Source organism: Equus quagga, chromosome 10 (assembly GCF_021613505.1).
Source record: "Equus quagga isolate Etosha38 chromosome 10, UCLA_HA_Equagga_1.0, whole genome shotgun sequence".
Classification (NCBI taxonomy): Eukaryota; Metazoa; Chordata; class Mammalia; order Perissodactyla; family Equidae; genus Equus; species Equus quagga.
The window spans coordinates 69,419,673-69,438,966 of NC_060276.1; the positions used below are offsets into that span (position 1 = coordinate 69,419,673).

At 49.3% G+C, this 19,294-nt stretch overlaps 1 protein-coding gene across 1 annotated transcript in view; it reads right to left on the reverse strand.

Annotated features, from left to right (window-relative positions):
• Window positions 1-5,538: 5,538 nt before the first annotated feature.
• DLG3 (discs large MAGUK scaffold protein 3) overlaps window positions 5,539-19,294 on the reverse strand; it is a 52,530-nt gene continuing 38,774 nt past the window's right edge. The window contains exons 12-21 of the mRNA XM_046673846.1: window positions 17,559-17,735; window positions 17,239-17,314; window positions 14,397-14,442; window positions 12,625-12,666; window positions 11,244-11,294; window positions 10,619-10,720; window positions 9,847-10,019; window positions 9,342-9,451; window positions 8,908-8,999; window positions 5,539-7,803 (exon numbers count right to left, since the gene is read on the reverse strand). Coding sequence (XP_046529802.1) covers window positions 7,697-7,803; window positions 8,908-8,999; window positions 9,342-9,451; window positions 9,847-10,019; window positions 10,619-10,720; window positions 11,244-11,294; window positions 12,625-12,666; window positions 14,397-14,442; window positions 17,239-17,314; window positions 17,559-17,735 — 976 coding nt within the window. The 3' untranslated portion in view covers window positions 5,539-7,696. The remainder of the gene's footprint in view (window positions 7,804-8,907; window positions 9,000-9,341; window positions 9,452-9,846; window positions 10,020-10,618; window positions 10,721-11,243; window positions 11,295-12,624; window positions 12,667-14,396; window positions 14,443-17,238; window positions 17,315-17,558; window positions 17,736-19,294) is intronic.

Consider the following 19,294-nt stretch of genomic DNA (forward strand, 5'->3'; position numbering starts at 1 on the left):
CAGTGATTCAGGGTTCTTTACCTTCTCTGGCTGTTGGTTTTGCATTCCTCTATTCATCATAGTCTTGACTCTGGTTTTTACTCCCCTTTACCTTCTCTAGTGTTTCTTTTTGTGTCTTCTCTAGAATGACCCAATTCACCCTCAGCGGGGTAAACTCTAGCAGACCCTGGAGGGCGCCTGTGTTGTCTCCATTCCTCTACTTAACAGCAGGGGGTTTTCCCCCTTGACTTTCTTAGGATCTTTTTACCTTTACATTCTGATTTCTTTTTCCGTGTTTTGCATTTTCCTCTCATTCTGCCTAGGAATACCTCAACCTCTCTGATAAGCTAGAATAGAGAGGTAGTTCACAAACCTTTTTAGTTCCTCAAGAAAAGTTAAAAGCTGAAAAGCTTGCATTTAATTTCACAAACAAAGCCATCGATTGCTCAGCCTCAAAGACAGACCTGGTACATCACTCCCCACTGGGCGCTGGGACAGTCTCCAGACCTCCCGGGTGACCCTCACACTTGACTGCTCTTCCATGAGCCCCCACCCTCCGCCGCCCTCCCCCGACACCACCCTCACACTGTCTCAAATAGCGCTCCTCGGGAACTACCACCAGGAACCCCTACTTGCCACCAGGGGACACCTGAACTCTCCTTTGAGGGCATCTAGTGGTATGTTTGGCACATTCATGCCCGTATTTCCCTAGCACCATTTCTTTGTCCAACTGTAAGAAATCAGAATCGGCACCCTCTTCTATCACAACATTTTCTATTTTTTTAAGCTGTCCTGGAACTCTACCCCTCTGCCCAACTGGGAAAAGGAAGTTTGCCCCGTCCTAGTCCACGCATCTCCTATGGATCCTTTGCTCCCCCACAGCAGGCTCCTAGCCTCTGACTGCGTGTAGTGTTTAATTGTGTATAAACCTAATGTACTCATGTGCCATGTTCTTTGGCAGCTGTATTTAAGCCTTCTATGTCACCTACATCACTGTTCATTTGTTCCCTTGAACTGAAAATTTGCAAAAGGCACAAACTGTCTCTTTGAGTGGGATTCAGCATAGTACATGTCCTTCAGAATTCTATTTTATCATCATCATTAGGAGAGGCCTTAGAGAGCCTCTGTGCAACTTGCTCATGTTTTAAGATCAAGACAGTGAGGTCCAGAAAGGGACAGGTCATTCAACAATCATTTATTGAGCGTCTGGCATGTATTGGCTGCTATGAGGGATACAAAGATAACTTGGGTGCAGTCTCAGCCTTCTAGAAGCTTTTTGTCTAGTTGGAGAAGTACATTATGGACAAATAGGTACCATGCAAGGAAGAGCAGAGTAAGTTCAGTATAAACTGCTAGACTGCTGCAAAAGAAGGGAATGGGGAAGCTCTTCTGGAGTGACCGGTGACCTCATCATGGAAAATGACACTTGAGCTGCAGCTTGAATGGTTTCATAGAGATGGGGACTGGAAACATTCTAGACAGAGGCCTTGCCCACAGGTAAAAAAGGCAAGTAGTCTAGATTGGTTTGTAGAGAAACATCAGGAGATAACGCTGGAAACGCAGATGGGGGCCAGGGGAAGGTGTTAAATACTTCCCTCCCCCACATCCCCCACTCCTTCTCCACCACGCTGATCCTACTAATCTTACAGGTCTCAACCTGAATGTCATCTTCTCAGAGAAGCCTTCCTTAGGCACCTACTCACAGCAGGTCCCCTCCCTATATTATCATCTATCGCCGTATCCTATTTATTTCCTTCACAGTGTTTGGCATACTGTGCAACTATATACTCCGTCATTTACTTCTTTGTTGCCCTCCCCCACTGGACTATGAGGTTCTTGAGAGCAGAGACGGTCTTCTTTGGTTTGCCTCTCTATTTCCAGCACCAAGCCCCACGCCTATCACTAAGTGCTCACCAAGCCCAGCTCTTGTTATTAGTAGGGTAGGGGCAGTGATAACGCAAACAAAGGACTAAATTGAACAGACATTGTAAAGAATCAACAAGTTTTGGTAGGAGATTGGATATGAAGACCAAAGGAGAGAAATCAGCTTTGTGACCTATGTGATGAGGAAAATGGTGGCACTAGGAGGTGAGAGAAGAGTGAGTGAAAGAGTCAAGGAAAAGCCGAAGTGGTACAGAGAGAAATGAAATCGGTGAGAACAGGGACACGGCATTTCCGTCTTTCTGTGACATTAAGGCTGGGAAGGGGGTCTCGGAATGTCATGCTTGGAGACCAGGGCTGACCTTGAGAGCACTTGGGAAACTTGTGTTGAATGAACAAATGGATGGTGAGTAAGTGGGAGCAGAGCAGGAAGACTGTTCAGTTGTTGGTGAGAAGACAGCAAAGTGAAAAGAAGGGAAGGAGCTAAAGGAGAAGCAGCGGCTGGAGATGAAAAGGAGTCATAACTGATGGAGTAAGATCCCAGGGGAAGATGCAGGGACTCCAGAATGGAAGCTCTCCACAAAACAAAACACAAAACTCATATTCACCACAGGTCTGGGCCTAGTCAAATCTCTTACCTCCAACGCTGAGCCAGACTGGCACATCTCCTCTTTTACTGAGCACCTACTGTGTGGGACCCTGTGCTAAATGCTGGGCTATGCAGATGAACAAGATAGTCTCCGCTCTCAAAGAGGAGTCGAGAGGAAGACGGATGTAAAAGAAGATAAGGGCAGGAGAATATTCCAAGTGTAGCAAAGTGAGAGGCATCACAGTGCAGCACTTAAGAGCACAACGACTGCAGCCACAGTCTGGGTGTGACTCATAGCTCTGCCGCTTACTAGCTGTGTGGCCTCCTTGTGCCTCAGTTTCCTTAATCTGGAAGATGAAGACAATAAGAACATCTATCGCACGGGGTTGTTTTTGGCAATAAGTGAATTAAAATGCATAAAGCACTTAGTACAGTGCCTGTCACATAGTAAGCATGAAATAAATGTTAGCTGTTACAATGATGACAAGAGTTTTTATAGGGTCTAATGGAACACAAAAGAAGGAATGGTCAGTTCCTATGGGGTGGGAGGGAAGAAAATTCCTATGGGGTGGGAGGGAAGAAAATTCCTATGGGGTGGGAGGTTGCTTCAGGAAAGGCAACATAGGAGAGGAATTCTTGAATTGAGTCTTAAAATATTAAGAGGAGTCATTCAGGCAAGCAAGATGGGGTGGCAACGAGGGCACTTCTGGCAGAAAAAGCAGCAGGAGCAAAGGCACAGGGTTGTGGTGCATTCAGGGAACTTGTGGCTGGAGCAGATGGAGACACAGCAAAAGATGAGGCAGGAGAAAAAGGCCAAGGCCTGACGGCAGAAGGGCCACGCTAAGGGGCTCAGACTTTTCCCTGTGGGTACCAGGGCCCCATGGAAGCGGGAGAGCACTTTCCATGGCTAATTCTCTCAGCTAAGTGGAGGATGATTGTGGGGACAGCAAGGACAATCAGGAGAATATCCTTTTGCATGAGCTTTTCACTGCGAGCAGGCAGGGCTGAACCCCTCTTCTCAAACTGCCCGCTTTCTGGTCCTTCAAAGTGTGCCCGATACTTCTGACTAGAGTGCCGGTGGCGGAAGAGGGACAGGACAAGCAGGTGGTTCATTCAGTCTAACGTGAAAACCACCAGCGGGTATCCGATGGCGCCAACGGGCACAGCTCTGCAGATAAAATCCAGCTGGGGCTTCACTGCTGAGGCAGCTCGTCTATTCTCTGGCAAAGCACATGGTATCGAGACCCTGTTCGCTGAGGGAGGGACGAGGTGTGCAGGAGCCAGTTCTGCTATTTCTTGCAAGTGAGGGGGGAAGAGAGAGGCTTTTGAGGAAATAGGAATTTGAGCTTCAAGAAGTTATTTGCAGTGATAATAAAATGTCCTAGAGGTGCCAAGGAACGGACCGAATGGATAAAAGGATTAATAGAATCAAGGCCATGAAATCCCAGGTGGGCAGAGCAATGAAGGAAGGAACCTGGGGACGCCGAGACCGAATGACTCCTGCCAAGGCGCGGGGAGAGACTGCCAGGCACCCAGGCGCGCTTCTACCTGGGCGCTCACTTGCTGGCTTACCTGGAGAAAGCTACTGGCTCTCTGAGCACCCACTCATCCCATTTCTACAAGGTTTTCTCACATCTTGGGCTTCCAGTGGTTGGCACCAAGCAAGCACTGCCTCTGTGGAAAGAGCTCCACTGTCCTTTAGTACTGACCTTTCTGCTCGACCCCAGGGTCCCTTTTCAGTCCCAGCCTTTTTTGCTTGACCTTGACTCGCTCAGGATACTTCCCCTCTAGTCTCTTCGCAGGCCTGCAGCTCAACTCCCACTTTCTTCTGCATCCATATTAGCTTCATGCTTGAGCACAACTTCCACACTTGTTTTGGGCAAAGATTTTGCTTTCATTAATTTCTAGAAGCGCTTTCACTATATGATAAAGTTGGTCATTTGTATCTGAACGAATATTTTATGTGGTCATAAATATCATCCTACGAATGTTTTAAGGTCTGTTAGAGATGGAGAAACCAAGGCGTGATTAACTGTGTTGTCAGCAGCAGAACTAGGGAGAGACCCCAGCAGTGGCTCCTTGAGGAGATGCGCTCTAGCGAGCAGGTCACAGCAGAGCTTAGGGTCAGGGGATGTCTACCTTCGTTGATTCCAAGTTGCTCAGTATCTTCCCGCTGGGGCCGAATTTTCTTCAGCTGTGCCTCCTCGATAAGGGACAGCAGCTGTGAAGACAGAGTCTAACACAGTGTGGTCACAGGCCAGCTCTCTGTTCCCTTTGCACTTAGGAGCTGGATGTCCTTAAACCGTCCCCCACCCCGGAGCACTCTGTAGACTCCCTTTCGTCGGGGTGCCTTCTAGCAAATGAGAGAACGTGTGAAAGGAAGCACCCTGCAAACTGTAAAGCACCACAGGCAAGGATTCTCCTCCTTTCTGTGGTTCAGCGCACACACATCAGGGTTGCTCATTCATTCAGTCATCGCTCTTGACCTTAATTCCAGCAGTTCTTCCCCACGCTTCTCCACACAAGTTGCAGTGGCATCAGCCATGTCCTCTAAGTACCTGCTCTACGCAATCCTCCTCTCCAGAGGGCGGCAGGGATGACCGCCACCCTGCTCTGCAAACTGGGGCCTGCTCTGGGCCCATCTCATCCTCATTTTCCCCTGAGCTCTCAATGCTTTCTGGAACCACCGGTAGCCAGCTTTCTCTCACCACATTTATTACTGTCTCTGCTGCTAAACTGGCCCCTGCTTTCTCTAACAAACGTCTTTGCTGCAGCAGGCAGCTCCCTTCTGGAAGAATGCCAGCATTTCGCCACCAAGGATGTGGCCATCCCCTACCGCCCCGACCTGGTCGGTGCTATCTGAGGAAGTGTTTGGCGGCTGGGCTGGAAGACTGAGCATCTAACTTTCACAAAGGACCTGTTAGGACCACAGGGGTCTAGAACCATCCAGAGGAATGCCTGACTCGGTCAGCTGACGGTCACTCAGTAAAGAGCCTTTTGGCCGCCAAACAAAGGTTTGCAACATTTTTCCCAGTGCTGTGCCCCCACCCTCCCTTCTCAACTACTTCAAGAAGGTCTCTGAGCCACAGTTCATTGCAACTATCATTTATTAAAAAATATATGTCTCCTTGGAAGGAACACTGGTAAACCAACTAGTGTCATGCTTACTTTGAGTCTTTGCTTTTCTTCCCTGGGAGGGGGAGGGGGTTGAGCAGCGTTCGGACCACGTCACTTACTAACATCAGAGAAATCAGCACTCCCTGCTCGCCCCTCCCCGCCAGAGTCACAGTCGGCCATCACTTTGCCCCTCCTCGCCTTCCCCCAGCGTGCGGCCCATGGAAAGCTGCTGCCCTTTCTTTACCCTCCATCTGGGCCCCACGCTTGACAGTCAGCCTCATACTGGTCGGAGAACTGGTAACACGTTCCTAAATTTGGCTGGTAGGGCTCAAAGCATCTTCAACGTGGCATCGTTGGCACTGGTCGTAACGCGGGGGCTAGGAAACTACTGACTCAACCTTAGGGCCAAGCACATGCCTGCTCTCCTCCCCTGGGTCATGGCTCCAGCATGGAGGCGAGGGAGGCAGAGTGGCTTCAAAGGAGCACGGTGGGGTGGGGTGAGGTGGGGTGGGGCCCGAGCCATCCCTGCCGCCTGCATCTGTGGTCAGAGAAAAACTCCCTTGACCACAATTACTGCCATCTGACTCTGGGAAAAAGCAACAAGGTTTCACATCTCTCCAGTAAGTGAATCTTCACTCTACAGCTCAAATTGACAGCATTAAAGTCTACTTTTTCCTTGAAGAAACAGTAAGCTCCCAGCTGTTGGTGAGGGGCTGGGGTAGGGCAGATGAAGCGGCAGCAAAAAAAACCCAAATCAAACTTCTCATTACGTGGCTGGCCAAGCCCAGTGCTGTCCCACCGCCTAGCACAGAACTGGAAGGCAAGTGACTCCCTGTCCCTGTCGGTGGGCCCCACGAAGGGCCTCAGCTCAGCCCAGCATGTCCCTGGCAGGTGAGTAAAGGGACACTGCAATGCAGAGCCCCAGCTCCTGCTCACGGCTCTCACCAGCCCCACTGCCCCTTCCGCTGACTGGACGGCCGAGCCTGGGCACCTACTCTAGCACCAGGCCCGGCTCCTCCAGAACGTCACAAGCCTTCAGAACACTGTCCAATTGGATTCTACGCATTCACTTAAATAGTAAAAGCAAAACTTGGAATAATGAAAAGGCTGACACAGTAGCACAACATGGTTTTGGTTTAACAGCAGCTTAAAAATGAACAAAAAGGAAACCTCTCATGCAGACACATCAGGTGGCATAAAACAATAGGCAATTTAATATGGAGCATCATTAGCCATTCTCTCTCTTTCCGCACAGGACTGACTGCACCTCCAGGGCAGCAGCTGCTTTAGGGTCAAGTCTCGAACCTTCTCATCCCCAGGCAAAAGCCCTTTCTCGCAGGCCGCTGGCTGACCCCCTCCTAGAGATCCCCCAGCTCTCAAGAGAATGACCAAATGCGAGTGCCCGTGGTACAGCACTTACTACCATTTCCAATTCCTCCTCAACCAGTTGGGATAGAAGATGCCATCTGATTGGAATATGAAAATTAAAGCATTTCTCTAATAACACAGTACCATTGATGAAGTCTCCATAGATTTTTCTAGTCCAAATGTGTGTGAATATATATATATTATATGAGAGTGTATAATATATATATATAATAATTTCTATATATTTTATATAAATTACATATATATATCTATATATAAATAAGATACTTTCTGTTGCCATTACGTTGCACCGTTCAGAGCTGCATGACTGCAGTACAGATAGGTAGAAATGCCCAGGAGCATCTCATCACGTGGTGCATTGAGCTCACTTCACAAGCCGTGCAGCTGTCCAGAGTCTGTCTTTCCATCAGTCCTCCTCTCTTCTCTTCGCGTCTGCTTGGTTTTTATGAAAACAATGACTCTGATGGATTTGCACCTGTGCTAGCGCTTGGGAAAGGTCCATGCAGGAATGGGCACAGTCACATGATGAGTGAGATGGCATCATCCCAAAAATAAACTAAAACGAAACAAAAATTTAAAAAAACAGAACAGGACTAGAAAACTCAATTTTTTTTGACATAGCTAAAAAAGGGGACAAGAACAGTAGTCATTTGTTCTCCCCATGGGGACAGGAATGAAGAGGGAGGAGGGAAGAGGGACTTGATTTCTTCTGTTCACAAGAGAATGGTTGGAGGGGATTCTTCAGAGTTTTTCAGGGGATGGGACCCAAATGTAGTGCCCAGACTGGTCCTCAATGATTTGTTTGATTTTGTTATAAATCTCTTCCAGTGAGTCACCCTGTACAATGGCTAAAGTGAAGAGGAAAACAGAATTATTACTGTGGTCCACAGCACCCCCCACACCCCGGCAATCCGGCCTGTCCCAACAATCCTACAGCTCATCCCGGCGCAAGATGCCCGCAGGGAGGGTTAGCTTTCCCTAGTCGGCTGTCTGTGAGTCTGGGGCAGCAAGGGAAACTGGCAGGCACTCCAGTTCAAGCCCAGGGCTTGAAGTCGATTTGCTGAGATAGTGAGACTAAGCAGCAATGGATAGGAAAATGTGTTGTTCAAAAAATGTTTATTAAGCACCCATGAGATGCCAGACCTTGCAGCTCATGTCGCTCTTGGCCGCCATGAGGCCAGCAGCTGGTAACTCTAAAGCAGCCTTACTGGAAGATTTGGAAAATCCTGCTTATCCAGAGAAAGAGCTGAAAGTCATAATTTCTGGCAAGAGGCAGTGCTCCTGGGGCCGTCATATGTGTTCTATGTCAGAGGTCAGCCCAGCAAACGAGGACAGGGATGCTAATCGTAAAGGGAGCTCCAAAACCCAAGGTGCGAGGTACAGTTATGAATCCTTTCCCGTTAACCTAGTAGCACCTAACTCAGCATCGATCTACACATATATGTCACTGGACTTTGAAAGGTAAGCAACATATTACATAGAAACTGTCCCAACCTTTCAGGAACTGACATTCTAAAGTAGGTGACCATATAAACGACACACACACACGTGCACACACACGCGCACACATGCTGACAGACAACCTGAACACCACACTAAGGAACCATCATCATCAACAAACGTTTATTCAGCACCTAAAACATGCAAGGTCAAGTACTGGCCTGCGGGCGGAGTTGGGGGGGGGGGAACAAAGTCATCGAGGGAGCCTACAGTCCAATAGGGACATGAAGACAAAACGAACATAACGATCTAAGGCAGCGTTTGGTGACAGTGGTTGATACTATAAACTGGCTAAACTGCTCTGGCTGGAGGGAACTTGAGCACTTTGGAAAGGCTTGAGCTCAAGAGCATCCAGAAGCTCAGTGCAAGGTGTCTAAGGCTCCCGGAGACGCTGACAGACTAGGTGTCTGGTGGGCCCCCATCACCCTTGGCTGGGCAGCAGGGAGTCTTACCTGTGAAATACTCTCCAAACTCCTGCTCCAGTTTCATGGCTTTGTCATAGATCTTATTTGCTTGTTCGTATGTCTGCCGTCGGTTCATTTCCCTGCCAAAGACACAGAAGAAAAATAGTACCAAGCTAGCTTCTATGTTTTGATTAACAAAGGATTATTCCAGGCTCCCTGAAAATCCTCTCAGCTGCCCTCTGAGAGCACCAGTGGCCCATGGCTCAACGTCTTTCTCAAACCTTCCAGGTGTAAAAGCCCAACTGGGAATACACACATGGGCACTCAAATCAGGAGGAGCCCTTGGTGCCCAGAGCTGGGCTGCAGACTTTCCTTTGAGCTTCCATTGAGTCTCACCCCTACCCAACAAATGACTTTATTTTTTATTTCTTTTCCAGGGCCATCTCCTAGCTGGGGGTGTCTGAGTCCCAGAAAATACTTACATAAGTGCTTCAATGGACTTGGGCTTGATGAAAATGGCAATGGGGTACAGTTGTGCTTGCTGCAGCCTCTTGATAGCGTTGCCAGAAACATCTAAGATGCAGTGCTTGCCCTGAAAAAGCAAAGACTTGCATCAGCCCACGCAGTCCCTGCTACCTAGCCCCAAGCACACCCAGTGGCAAGCCAAACATCCACCTAGGGGGGACCCAGGGCCACCCCGAGAGGCCTAGAAGATTCTACCCCTGAGGGACCCAGGCTCCACATTTTGCTCCTACTACCCAGAAGAAGCCACGTCTCCAGAGGGGTCCCTATTCAGGTGGGTGATGCTCTGGGGTGACAGACACCTCCATCCAGGGGCTGGAAACATGCAGAGTGGGCACAGCTTGGTCAGCAGTGCCATTTGTAGGCCCCATGCTAGAAGGATGAGGATCCAAGCGGAACTTCGGCAGGAGCATTTCTGTGTTCCCTGTGAGGGTCATCTAGCAGGGCCGTCTCCTCTCTCCTTACCCTCTCAGCCACTGCTCGCACTGACTGGATGCTGGTCCCATAGAGATTGTCGTTGAACTGGCCAGCCTCGATGAACTTGTTGTCCTGAATGTCCTTCTCCATTTGTTCTCGGGACACCACAAAGTGGTAGTCTTGTCCATCCACCTCATTATCACGTCGAGGCCGGGTAGTATCTGAAAGAAGAAAGGAAATGCTCTGTGGCTCCAGGACAATGACCTGCCCCAGGCCAAAAGAGCTGACTTGCTCCTCTCTCACCTGGGTCCCAGGGCCATTCCAATATTTTTCAGATGAGTGGGGAAAAAAATAGCTGGGAAGAAGTTTGTCTTGCCTACTTCTCTTCTAACTGCCAGGTCTCACACACAGAAGGCTATTTGCTTTAGCTTAAACTGGACCAGAAAGGTGGAGGTTCCTGGGCCAAGGCCTGGCAGAGGCTGCCAAACGTGGCAGAGGAGCCAGCAAACCTGGCAGAGGATGCCGTCCAGTGGGCATGCCAACACCACTTGGGCTGGGCCCCGCTATTCATCCAGTCATTCCCGACCATCACCACTCAAACTTCTCTCCAAGGGAGCAAGCAGGCCAGCCTGATGTCTTAGTCCTCCCAACCCCATCAGCTTGGGGGTAATCTCTTGCTGCCTAATCTCTTCCAGGGTGTGAGATGTACCCTGTTCCCACAGAATCCTAGAATCTGGCCCCAGATCCTTTCCATAAAACATCAGAGCAACAATTCCCAGGGCAGAAACACTTCACTCCCAAAGCTTTCCTGGGCTCTTACGTGGCACACAGGATCCAAACTTATGTGGGAACTCTGAGATCAGGTCATCGTTGACTCTGTCCTTCATTGGGCCCAGGATGATCACAGGCCTTGCATAGTGAACTGGAGAGAGAGCAGAGAGATAGTGAGTGAGGCCCCCCACTGAACAGCCTGTTCTACCTCCAAGTCTGCCTAGAACACCAAGGCTCTGGAGCTGCCACTCAGACAAGGCAGAGCGTCTGCGGCCATTCTCGGGCTCCTAACTACAAAGACATCAAAGAGCCTTTAATTTGAGAACATCTAAGTCCAAGGCAAGACTGAAGTCAGAAGCGTCTCTCCTTCCAACAGATTCAGGAGACATCTCTGCAAGGGCACCAACAGCTGAGCAAGGTTTTTTCAGAGCAGCCACCGAAGGGAGGGACCAGGACCTCTCTTTTAGTAGCGGCCACACCCACTGAAATCGACCTTTGCCATCCTTGTAAATCTGTCCTATCCTTTGGAAGGCATCCCAGAAGCAAGTAAAGGTGTAGTGAGGCGTGCACACTGGGTGGCCTCCCCTTCTCTAAAACACTAGGAAGCAGCAGAAGAGAAGGAGGCCCCATGACCACGAGGCTAGCCTGAAGGCAAGACTCAGAAAGGGGCTTACTTTCTTGCCGTGTCACTGGCTCATATGACAAAATAGCATCCTCTTGTCCTTCTGCAACAAAAAAGGAAGACATGTTAGCAGTTTATAATCTGCCTGCCTATGTCCTCATCTCCCTAGAACATTCACCTCACCCCCACCTCTGCCAGAAAACAGCCTTGTCAGTGGTGCTTCCTAACACTTGCCCCGTGGGCCCGTCTGCTTCCCACTGACAAGAAAGCACAGGAAGTCCTTTGCCGTCCCTGAGACAGGAGTCAGGAGTCCTCTCGTTCAGCAAAATATAGCCGAGCAAAGAGACATGACCCAGAAGCTGTGAAGCCTCCACCAAAAACCATCTCAATTTCTCAGGACTTGCTCTTGTAGGTAACGGTCAACTGTGCTTAGTTGCCCTCTTGCTCTGTTTAAGAATCACAGGGAAGCTTTAACTGGTCGAGACACACTGCCATGGCCCCTCGTCTGCAGGCAGGGGAGTCAGGGCACTCATGCAGGTCCCCAAAGCTGCAGCCCAACTTCGCCCTTTTAAGGGTCTACCTATTCCCCCTTCACTGGAAGAAGCACCTAGAAAAGTGGCACAAGGCTGGGCTAAGATCCCTAGTGCCCTTTAAGAGCAATGCTGAGCCCTGCTTTCTCCTCAGGGTAGAGTTCCATATATCCTGGCAATGATGAGCTTTTCCTAAAACAGTTGCCAAGCCACTTGGTGCTTGGTGCCTGGAGGTCCCAGAGTGGCTGGCAGAAGTGCCAGGGAAGGCAGCAATATTTGCATCAAGCCCCAGGATGCCTGCTCGCAGACCTCCTCTGAGCCTAAGACTCCTGGGCAGGTTTTACAAGGCCTCCAGCCACAACTCCTGAGAGGCCAGTGCTCCCAAAGCTCAGGGGGTTTGAAGTGTGGCTTCTCTGAGCCAGCGATAGGATCTCTGAAGGAAAACACAGCAGTTACCTGATCATTTAATCCAGCTAAAAGGCAAGGACACCAAGCCTTAAACCAGGAGGTCCTAGTGACCTGGAAGGGCAATTCAGGACAATATCCACAGGAGCCATCTTTCTTTTGATCTCTGAGCAAATCTGTCAAACTGGAAGCACCTATGGCACATAATGCCCATGGCAGAAATGTACTCATTGGCAGCTCACCCTTCCCAGGGCCCCAGGGATGCTTTTAAGTCAGGGCCTGGCCAGAACTGCAGGACTTATACTCTCCTGTAATCCATGGCCTAAACCCCATCCCATAAGCAAAAAATGGCCACAGCATTTCCAGGATCTCAAAGTGTACATGGCTAAAAGAAGCACTAGCCTCTGAACAGAAATGGCAGCTGTGTAATGCTGGAATGAGGATGGCTGGGACACACAGTGAAGCTACATGACATGGGGGAGAATGACATACACTTACTGGAACTGCTTTCGCTGTCACTGGTGTTGGATGTCACTCCCTCTGCAAGCCAACAAGAAAGAGACTCTGATTCAGAACACACCACTGAGAGGTCACACGCAGCACAAAACTCAAATGCTCCAGGAGCGAGACACTGAGCTGCCAACCAAGTCAGGCCACAGGAGGTCTGCCACATCCAGGCCACTAACTGGGAGGCACAGCTCCAATCCTGAGCCCCTGGCCACCTCGTACTTGTTCCCAGAGCCCTGTTGGTCTGCCAAGTCCCTCCCTATACACTACAAGCCTTCCATTCTTTGGCAGCATCCTCTTCATCTGAACCAAAAGAACTGACTTGGGTGGTTTCCAAATCCTATCTCAAAATGCATCTCCAAGGCTCACAATAGGAAAGGAAAGGCAGTGACAGTAGCAAAGAGAAGGCCAGGGACCAGGCTGCTCTTGAATTTCCTCCCCAGATAGAGTCTCCAGAGTACAGACTTGTGTGGTGCTCCAGAACCAAGAGGCTAAGCACTGGGCAGGTTGAGCAGTCACCAAGGAACGATGTTTTGACCATTCGGTGGGACCAACAGCCCTCCTGCCACCACTATCTAGAAGGAGGGCCTGGCCTCAGTGGTGGTAGTTGGGGGCGGGGGGGTGCTCTTCCATCCACCAGAAGACAGACATGTCAAAACACAGAGACAACAAACAAAGAACACTTGGAGGACAAGACAGCCCTCCTGTCTCAGACCATTGGGACCTGCCCCCATCTAAGTGTGGGCAGAGCAGCCACACTCACAGGAGGCACAAGGCACAGTTTGGCCCAAACAAAGCCCACCACTCCCAAGACGACAGCCAAATGAAGATGAAACATGGACACAACAAATTATGGAAAGAGACACTGCTCATTTCAGCCAAGATGACACTGTTCCAGACCATGATATGCTGTGGCCCCCTGGAAGGACTGGCTGAGTCGCCACCCGTGGCTAGGTCCTAAGCAATCCCCTGAGGAAGATCCTTTACCTTCACGCCTTTATTACTTATTGAAGGAGAGTGTATGCTGACAGACCTCACCCAGCACAGCCAGCTGCCTGTGTGTGCACCTCTGCGCACAGCAGGGACGCTAAGGCCCTGTCATCTAGGTCCCTTCGTTTTCCACTCTAGGATTATTTTCCCGAGAGGAGAGGTCAGTCAGAGTTTTCCTGAGCTAAAGTACTAGATATATATGGTCCATAAATGCTGCTGAGGCCCCCACCAGCTCAGCCCCTTGGAGATGCTGTATGGAAAGCTGGCCCTCGGCTGTTTGCTGAGGCCCCAGACCTGCTGGCACATCCCAGATGCATGTTTGGTAAAGGACTTCACAGGACTCTTGCCCCTAGTTAGAGAGACTGAAACAGTTCATTCTTAAGCCCAGTTCTTTAGTACTGTGTCACTGGGAGAGGAATCCAACCAGCAGGCACCCCTCACCTCAACAACAGGCTAGAGATGAGGTGAGTGGTCATTCCTGGAGAAGTATCCCTTGCCCACCTCCCTTCTAAGGTGGGATGCCAACATGGCTCCCCACCACTTCAAGGTACAAAAGGAAAACACAGACATGAATGATAGGCTTTTATTAGGGTACCAGGGATCCAGAGCAAAAGTGTGACCCTCAGAGACACTTGTACTTCCTCCTGCTGTAGTATCATCACAAACACTGCCCTCCCCTCACCCTTTGTCCTCACCCACATCCCCTACACCCCCAACCCAAGCATCTCCACTCATGCCATAAATACAGTTAATGGTGTGTAAGTTTGACTTACTCAGGTTCTTTGCTCCATAATAATCGTCACTTAACCCAGGGAAGTCCTGATTTCACAGACAGCAAGGACAAAGAGGGAGGGAGGGAAAGAATTGGGGATAAGAGAGAAAGTAGAGAAAAAAGACAGGGGAAGGAAGAATACAGAGCCAGGTGAGCATTAGTGACAGAAGTATGAAATACTACGAAGACATCTGACTACAGTGAGGTTAAGAACTGTGCTACAGAAAAAACGTCTCAGGTCAAATAAGACACCTGGACATCATGCTGCCCAATTTGGTGCCAGAGGGCCTCGGAGTGGACTACCTTTCTGAGGTGGCCTACAGCCTACAGGCTGACAGGACAGGACAGGTAACTTTCCAAGGCTTGGAGCACCTGCTTTGACTAAGTATGTAGTTGTATAGCCCAGGTCTCTGCTTTGCCCTGAAATCACCATTTCTATCTGAGGCTGCATGAAAGAGCAAACATCTACGTGTGGCAGGCAGGCAGAATTACCATCCCACGGAGCTGTCACCCTGTACTGACTCACACTATCCAAATCCTTCAGGGAAGGCTTCATGCAGTCTGAGGTATGGCCTTCAAAGCTGACCTGAATTATGTAGACCACAGGGGATAAGCTCAGCTTCTGGAGAATAAGCAGTAGGCAGTTTCAACTCTTATCTAATGGACAACCCCCCGCCTCAGCTGGGCCACCCACCAGCGAACCCTCCCCAGGCTGGGCTCGGCGCAGAGGTCCTGGGACTCATCTGGTAAACTGTGATGACCTCACCCAGGCCTCTGTCTCAGACCATCTCCTACTGCTCATCAGCAGAACCAACTACACCTAGTGCTTCTTACTGAGCTACCCAGGACTGTGAGTCATAACCTCCATCTGGATGAGGGCACTCTGGGACGTATTAGCTACCACCCCAGACATCAATGACCTACGCATACCATGACCATGAATCAGGCTGGCCTAGAAAAAGGACATTTCTTATCAGAACTAGTCAGTCTCCTGCCAGCCCCAACAGCTCAAGACCCCAAGAGTCCTCCTTGTGAGGCAGAAGAGGAGAGGTTTCAATTCACCATGAGCCACATGACATATAGTTCACCAGCCTGACCTGGTATTTAAGGTTAGGGTCAGAACAGTTAAGTTCTAAGGCATATGGTAGAATGAGAATATTTCTTAGGATTAAACTGGTTCTTAAAAGTTCACTTAGCTCAGCTTTATGGCCTTTTCTACCAAACCAGCTTTGTGTTTCTCAACAAATCTTTATTTGGACAGAGTTGAATAATGTCCCTTCTGTGTCAATTCCTTTAAGCAGTAAGGATTTCATTTTGAAAGCTAGCTCTGTAATCACTCTGGGATGACAGCGAGTCTGCTAAAGCTGTGTAGACATCTTGGGTGCATATGCATATGCGTGTAATTCAAGAAGCAGGCCCGACTCCAGGTGCCCAGGGAAAAAAGGCTCTTCTCTTGACACAGATGAGTGAAGTTAAGGGAAAGAAAACACAAGAGGAAGAAGCCAGGAGAGCAACGCTGAGTCCCTAGACCTGGGTCTCTTGAAAACCATTTTTCTTAACCTGACACTATGGCTGAGAACTCATCACCGCCACAGCAGAGCTCAGCCTGGCACTCTCACTGCCAGTGCCAGGGATTTCCTGGTAGGCCAGCCCTGGAACCAGTTCCACTTCAGAGCCTCCAACATTCTTTCAGAGCGAGGAGCTGGACCAAAAAAGACCCAGTGTCTCCCTGTGCAGACCAGTTTCTACCCTGACTCTGCAAATAAGCAGGTAGGTATGCACTCACACTCACACACACACACGTGCACACGCGCATGTGCGCACGTGCACACACACACTTTCCCATTTCCCAGTCTTCTCATAAGGGGAGGTGCAAATGAGGACGAGAGGGCGGGACTGTGGGCGGTCTGCTCTCTGTACCCTGCTGCTACTTACGTTCCTGTATGCTGCTCTCCTGGGCCATGTTTTCTTTGCTCTTGTAAAATGGAAACTTTCGAGAGAGGCGGAAACTCTTTTTACGTTTCGTTTTGATCGACTGTGGAAGAACATGAAGATGGAGGGGAAGGACAGAAGAAAAAAAAAAACAGAACAATGGGTTTTAAAGCATGCAAGAAAAACTAAAATGGAGACAATGGTGAGCTAAATAAAAGACCATCTCTCACAAATGGAGTCTATGAGATTAAATGAAAGTTGATGTAAGAGGAAAATTATGTTTACAGGAAAATGTTGTAGGGATGGTAGAGGTTTCTACCTAATCCAGACTCACAGCACTCACTGGTACTTCCTAAAGGACAAAGGTCACTGTAGCCTCCCGGACACATGCCCTAAGGTGCCACTGATACACACAGAGTCATCCACTCTATGTCTCTCTTTCCTCTACCACTAGGAAGTTCTTTGGCCTGCGAAGCTCACAGAAGAAGAGAGGTGAAGGGAGAGAGCCCTCATGCCTCATTCGGTCTAAAGGGCGGTCGGAGCTCTGGGGCTGGCCTTCCTCGCTGGACGATGAGGCCAGGTTCTGTTCAGGGTCCCTCAGCTCCGACAGAGTCTGCAGCCAGGGAGACACCCACAAGTGGTTTCACGTGCTCCAAGCAAGTCAGCCTTCCAGACAGTCCAACTCCAACACATCTCAAGAGCCAGTTACCCAGCGGGGAAGAGTACAGACTGGCCAGAGAGTCTGAGTGCCCTCTCCCTGCTTTCTGAAAAGCAGTCAGTATTCTGATAGGACAGAGCCAGCCCCCTGAAAAAGAGATATTCTTTTGTGCTTCCCAGTTCGCTTAGCCACCAGACAGACTCCAAGCTTCTTACTCCTCTTCACATACTGGCTGACTTCCTTCCCTACTTACCCTGTTCGACTCAATCATCCCTGTCCTGGCATGGAACTTCACGGTTTTCAATCGAGCTCTTTCTTTCTTTTCCACCCTGTTTGGAGTCAGAAAGAGGTCCTGTTACTGCCTGTGTGTGGTCTCAGCAGTGGGCTGCAGCAGGCACAGCAGCCACTTTTTGGCTCACTGAGTCATAACCACGTCCTGAGCCCCAGCTCTCTACCAAAAAGGAGTAATAAAGCACATCTGCTGCTCTCAGCAACTTAGAGTATCACAGGGAAAAAGAAACCAGGACCAAGGACAGGGCAAGGAAGGCCTCTCTCGTGGTCATGACAACTCACCTCTTCTTACTGGGGATCACACCAATTTGCTCGCTTTCTCCATGTGGGGTCACCAGTCTTGCCTGCCACCATTCATCATCAGAGGCATTAATGACATGCAGAATGTCACCATAGGAGAAGCTGAGCCCCTGGCTTGGCAAGCAGCTGTCCCGAGTCCGGTCATAATCAAACAGGGCCCTGAAATGCACAGTGAAAGATGAAGTGACCATCCCAACCCTAAACACCAAGAGAATGGCACTCTGAAAGGATGGTGGAGGAAGGTCAACCCAAAGAGTCAGCACAGAACCACAGGCCTCACAGCAGACCAGACGGAATTCTCTGGAAGACTGCATCGTTCTTTCAGCCCCAACATTGTAAATATGTGCCCCCCTCTCAAAGAAACATCCCATTCTCCAAACAAGGGGCATAAGGGAAAATCTTTCACACGTGCCATCTCCTCCCAGCTTTTGGACACAAGGTGGAAGTCCAAAGTGGAACACGCTCAGTAGTCCTCTCCCTCCCCCAACACTGCAGGCAAACAAGTCAGCTCTACCAATGGGCCTTCTCAGTTTACAAACATATCTTCAAAACCTAGTTGAAGACAAGACATAAAAATGTTAACTATGATCCCAAACAATGAATGGTAAATGCTACAGAAACACAAAAGAGAAAAGGGCCCTGTGTCCTGGGGTAGCCAAGGAAAAAGCTGAGGCTGATGCTGACCCACACAACGGTAAAGCTGAAAGGAACCTATGAAGAAGTTTCCTAGTTCAGTCTCTCTCTCGTATAGGGGGAAACGAAGGCTCAGGGAAGAAGAATAATTTGACCTAGGTCACACACCTAACTAACCTGGGACAGAACCCCGGTCCTCTGACAAGACTTGCAGAGTAAAGACATAAAGGGGAAGGTGAGGGAAGGTGGGGAGGGAACTATACCATCCAGGTTTGAGAAAAAGAAGGACACCAGTTTGGTTGCAGCTGGGAGTCATAGGAAATGAGGTTGGAAATAAAGGTCTGGGGCAAATTTTGGAAGGCCTCGAGTAGATCTGATCCAGTGGCTCCTGAATATTGAGAGTAGGGAAGCAACACATCAAAAGAGCCTGAGGAACATTAATCCAACCTCGTATGTATGTAACGGGATAATGGCGGGGGAGTGCATGTCAAAGGCAAATTTAAACCAAAGCTACAAGCTCAATCTCTCAGGATCCAGTGCTGACTTCGGCTCTGGTGAAGCTGGTACTTCACACCAGAGTTCCCTGCTCAGGGAAAAAACTCACCTGCATCACAGTGTCTACTTTTCTCATCCACTGGATCTCTCCTCTTATGGAGTCACCACAAATGGGTGATTTCAGTGAGAAGTTTGTATTTTCCTACTTGCAATCTAGGCTCTGCCTTGCCTTCTCCATACTCTCTGGTAACCCCTTGGCACACACAGCCCAGCAGACTTCCCAGAACTCGTTCCAAGACCTAGACTTCCGTCTGCAACACAGTGGTCTTTGGCTCAGCTGGAAGCTGCAAAGTAAAATGCTATTTCCCCATGTGCGGGCCCAAATGAAACTCAGAACCTGGTAAAACTACAGAGAGTGAAATACCCATCTACTTTTTAAATTTCTTGAAACAGAATCCTTAAGAAATCGGTTTCAGATTATTTGAAAATGAAAATATCCAAACTCTGACAAAAAGCCCTTTATCTCCCTCAATTTACATACTCAAAACAGTAAGGAGAGGGGCTGAGGCCAGCAGATGAAAGAGGTGCTC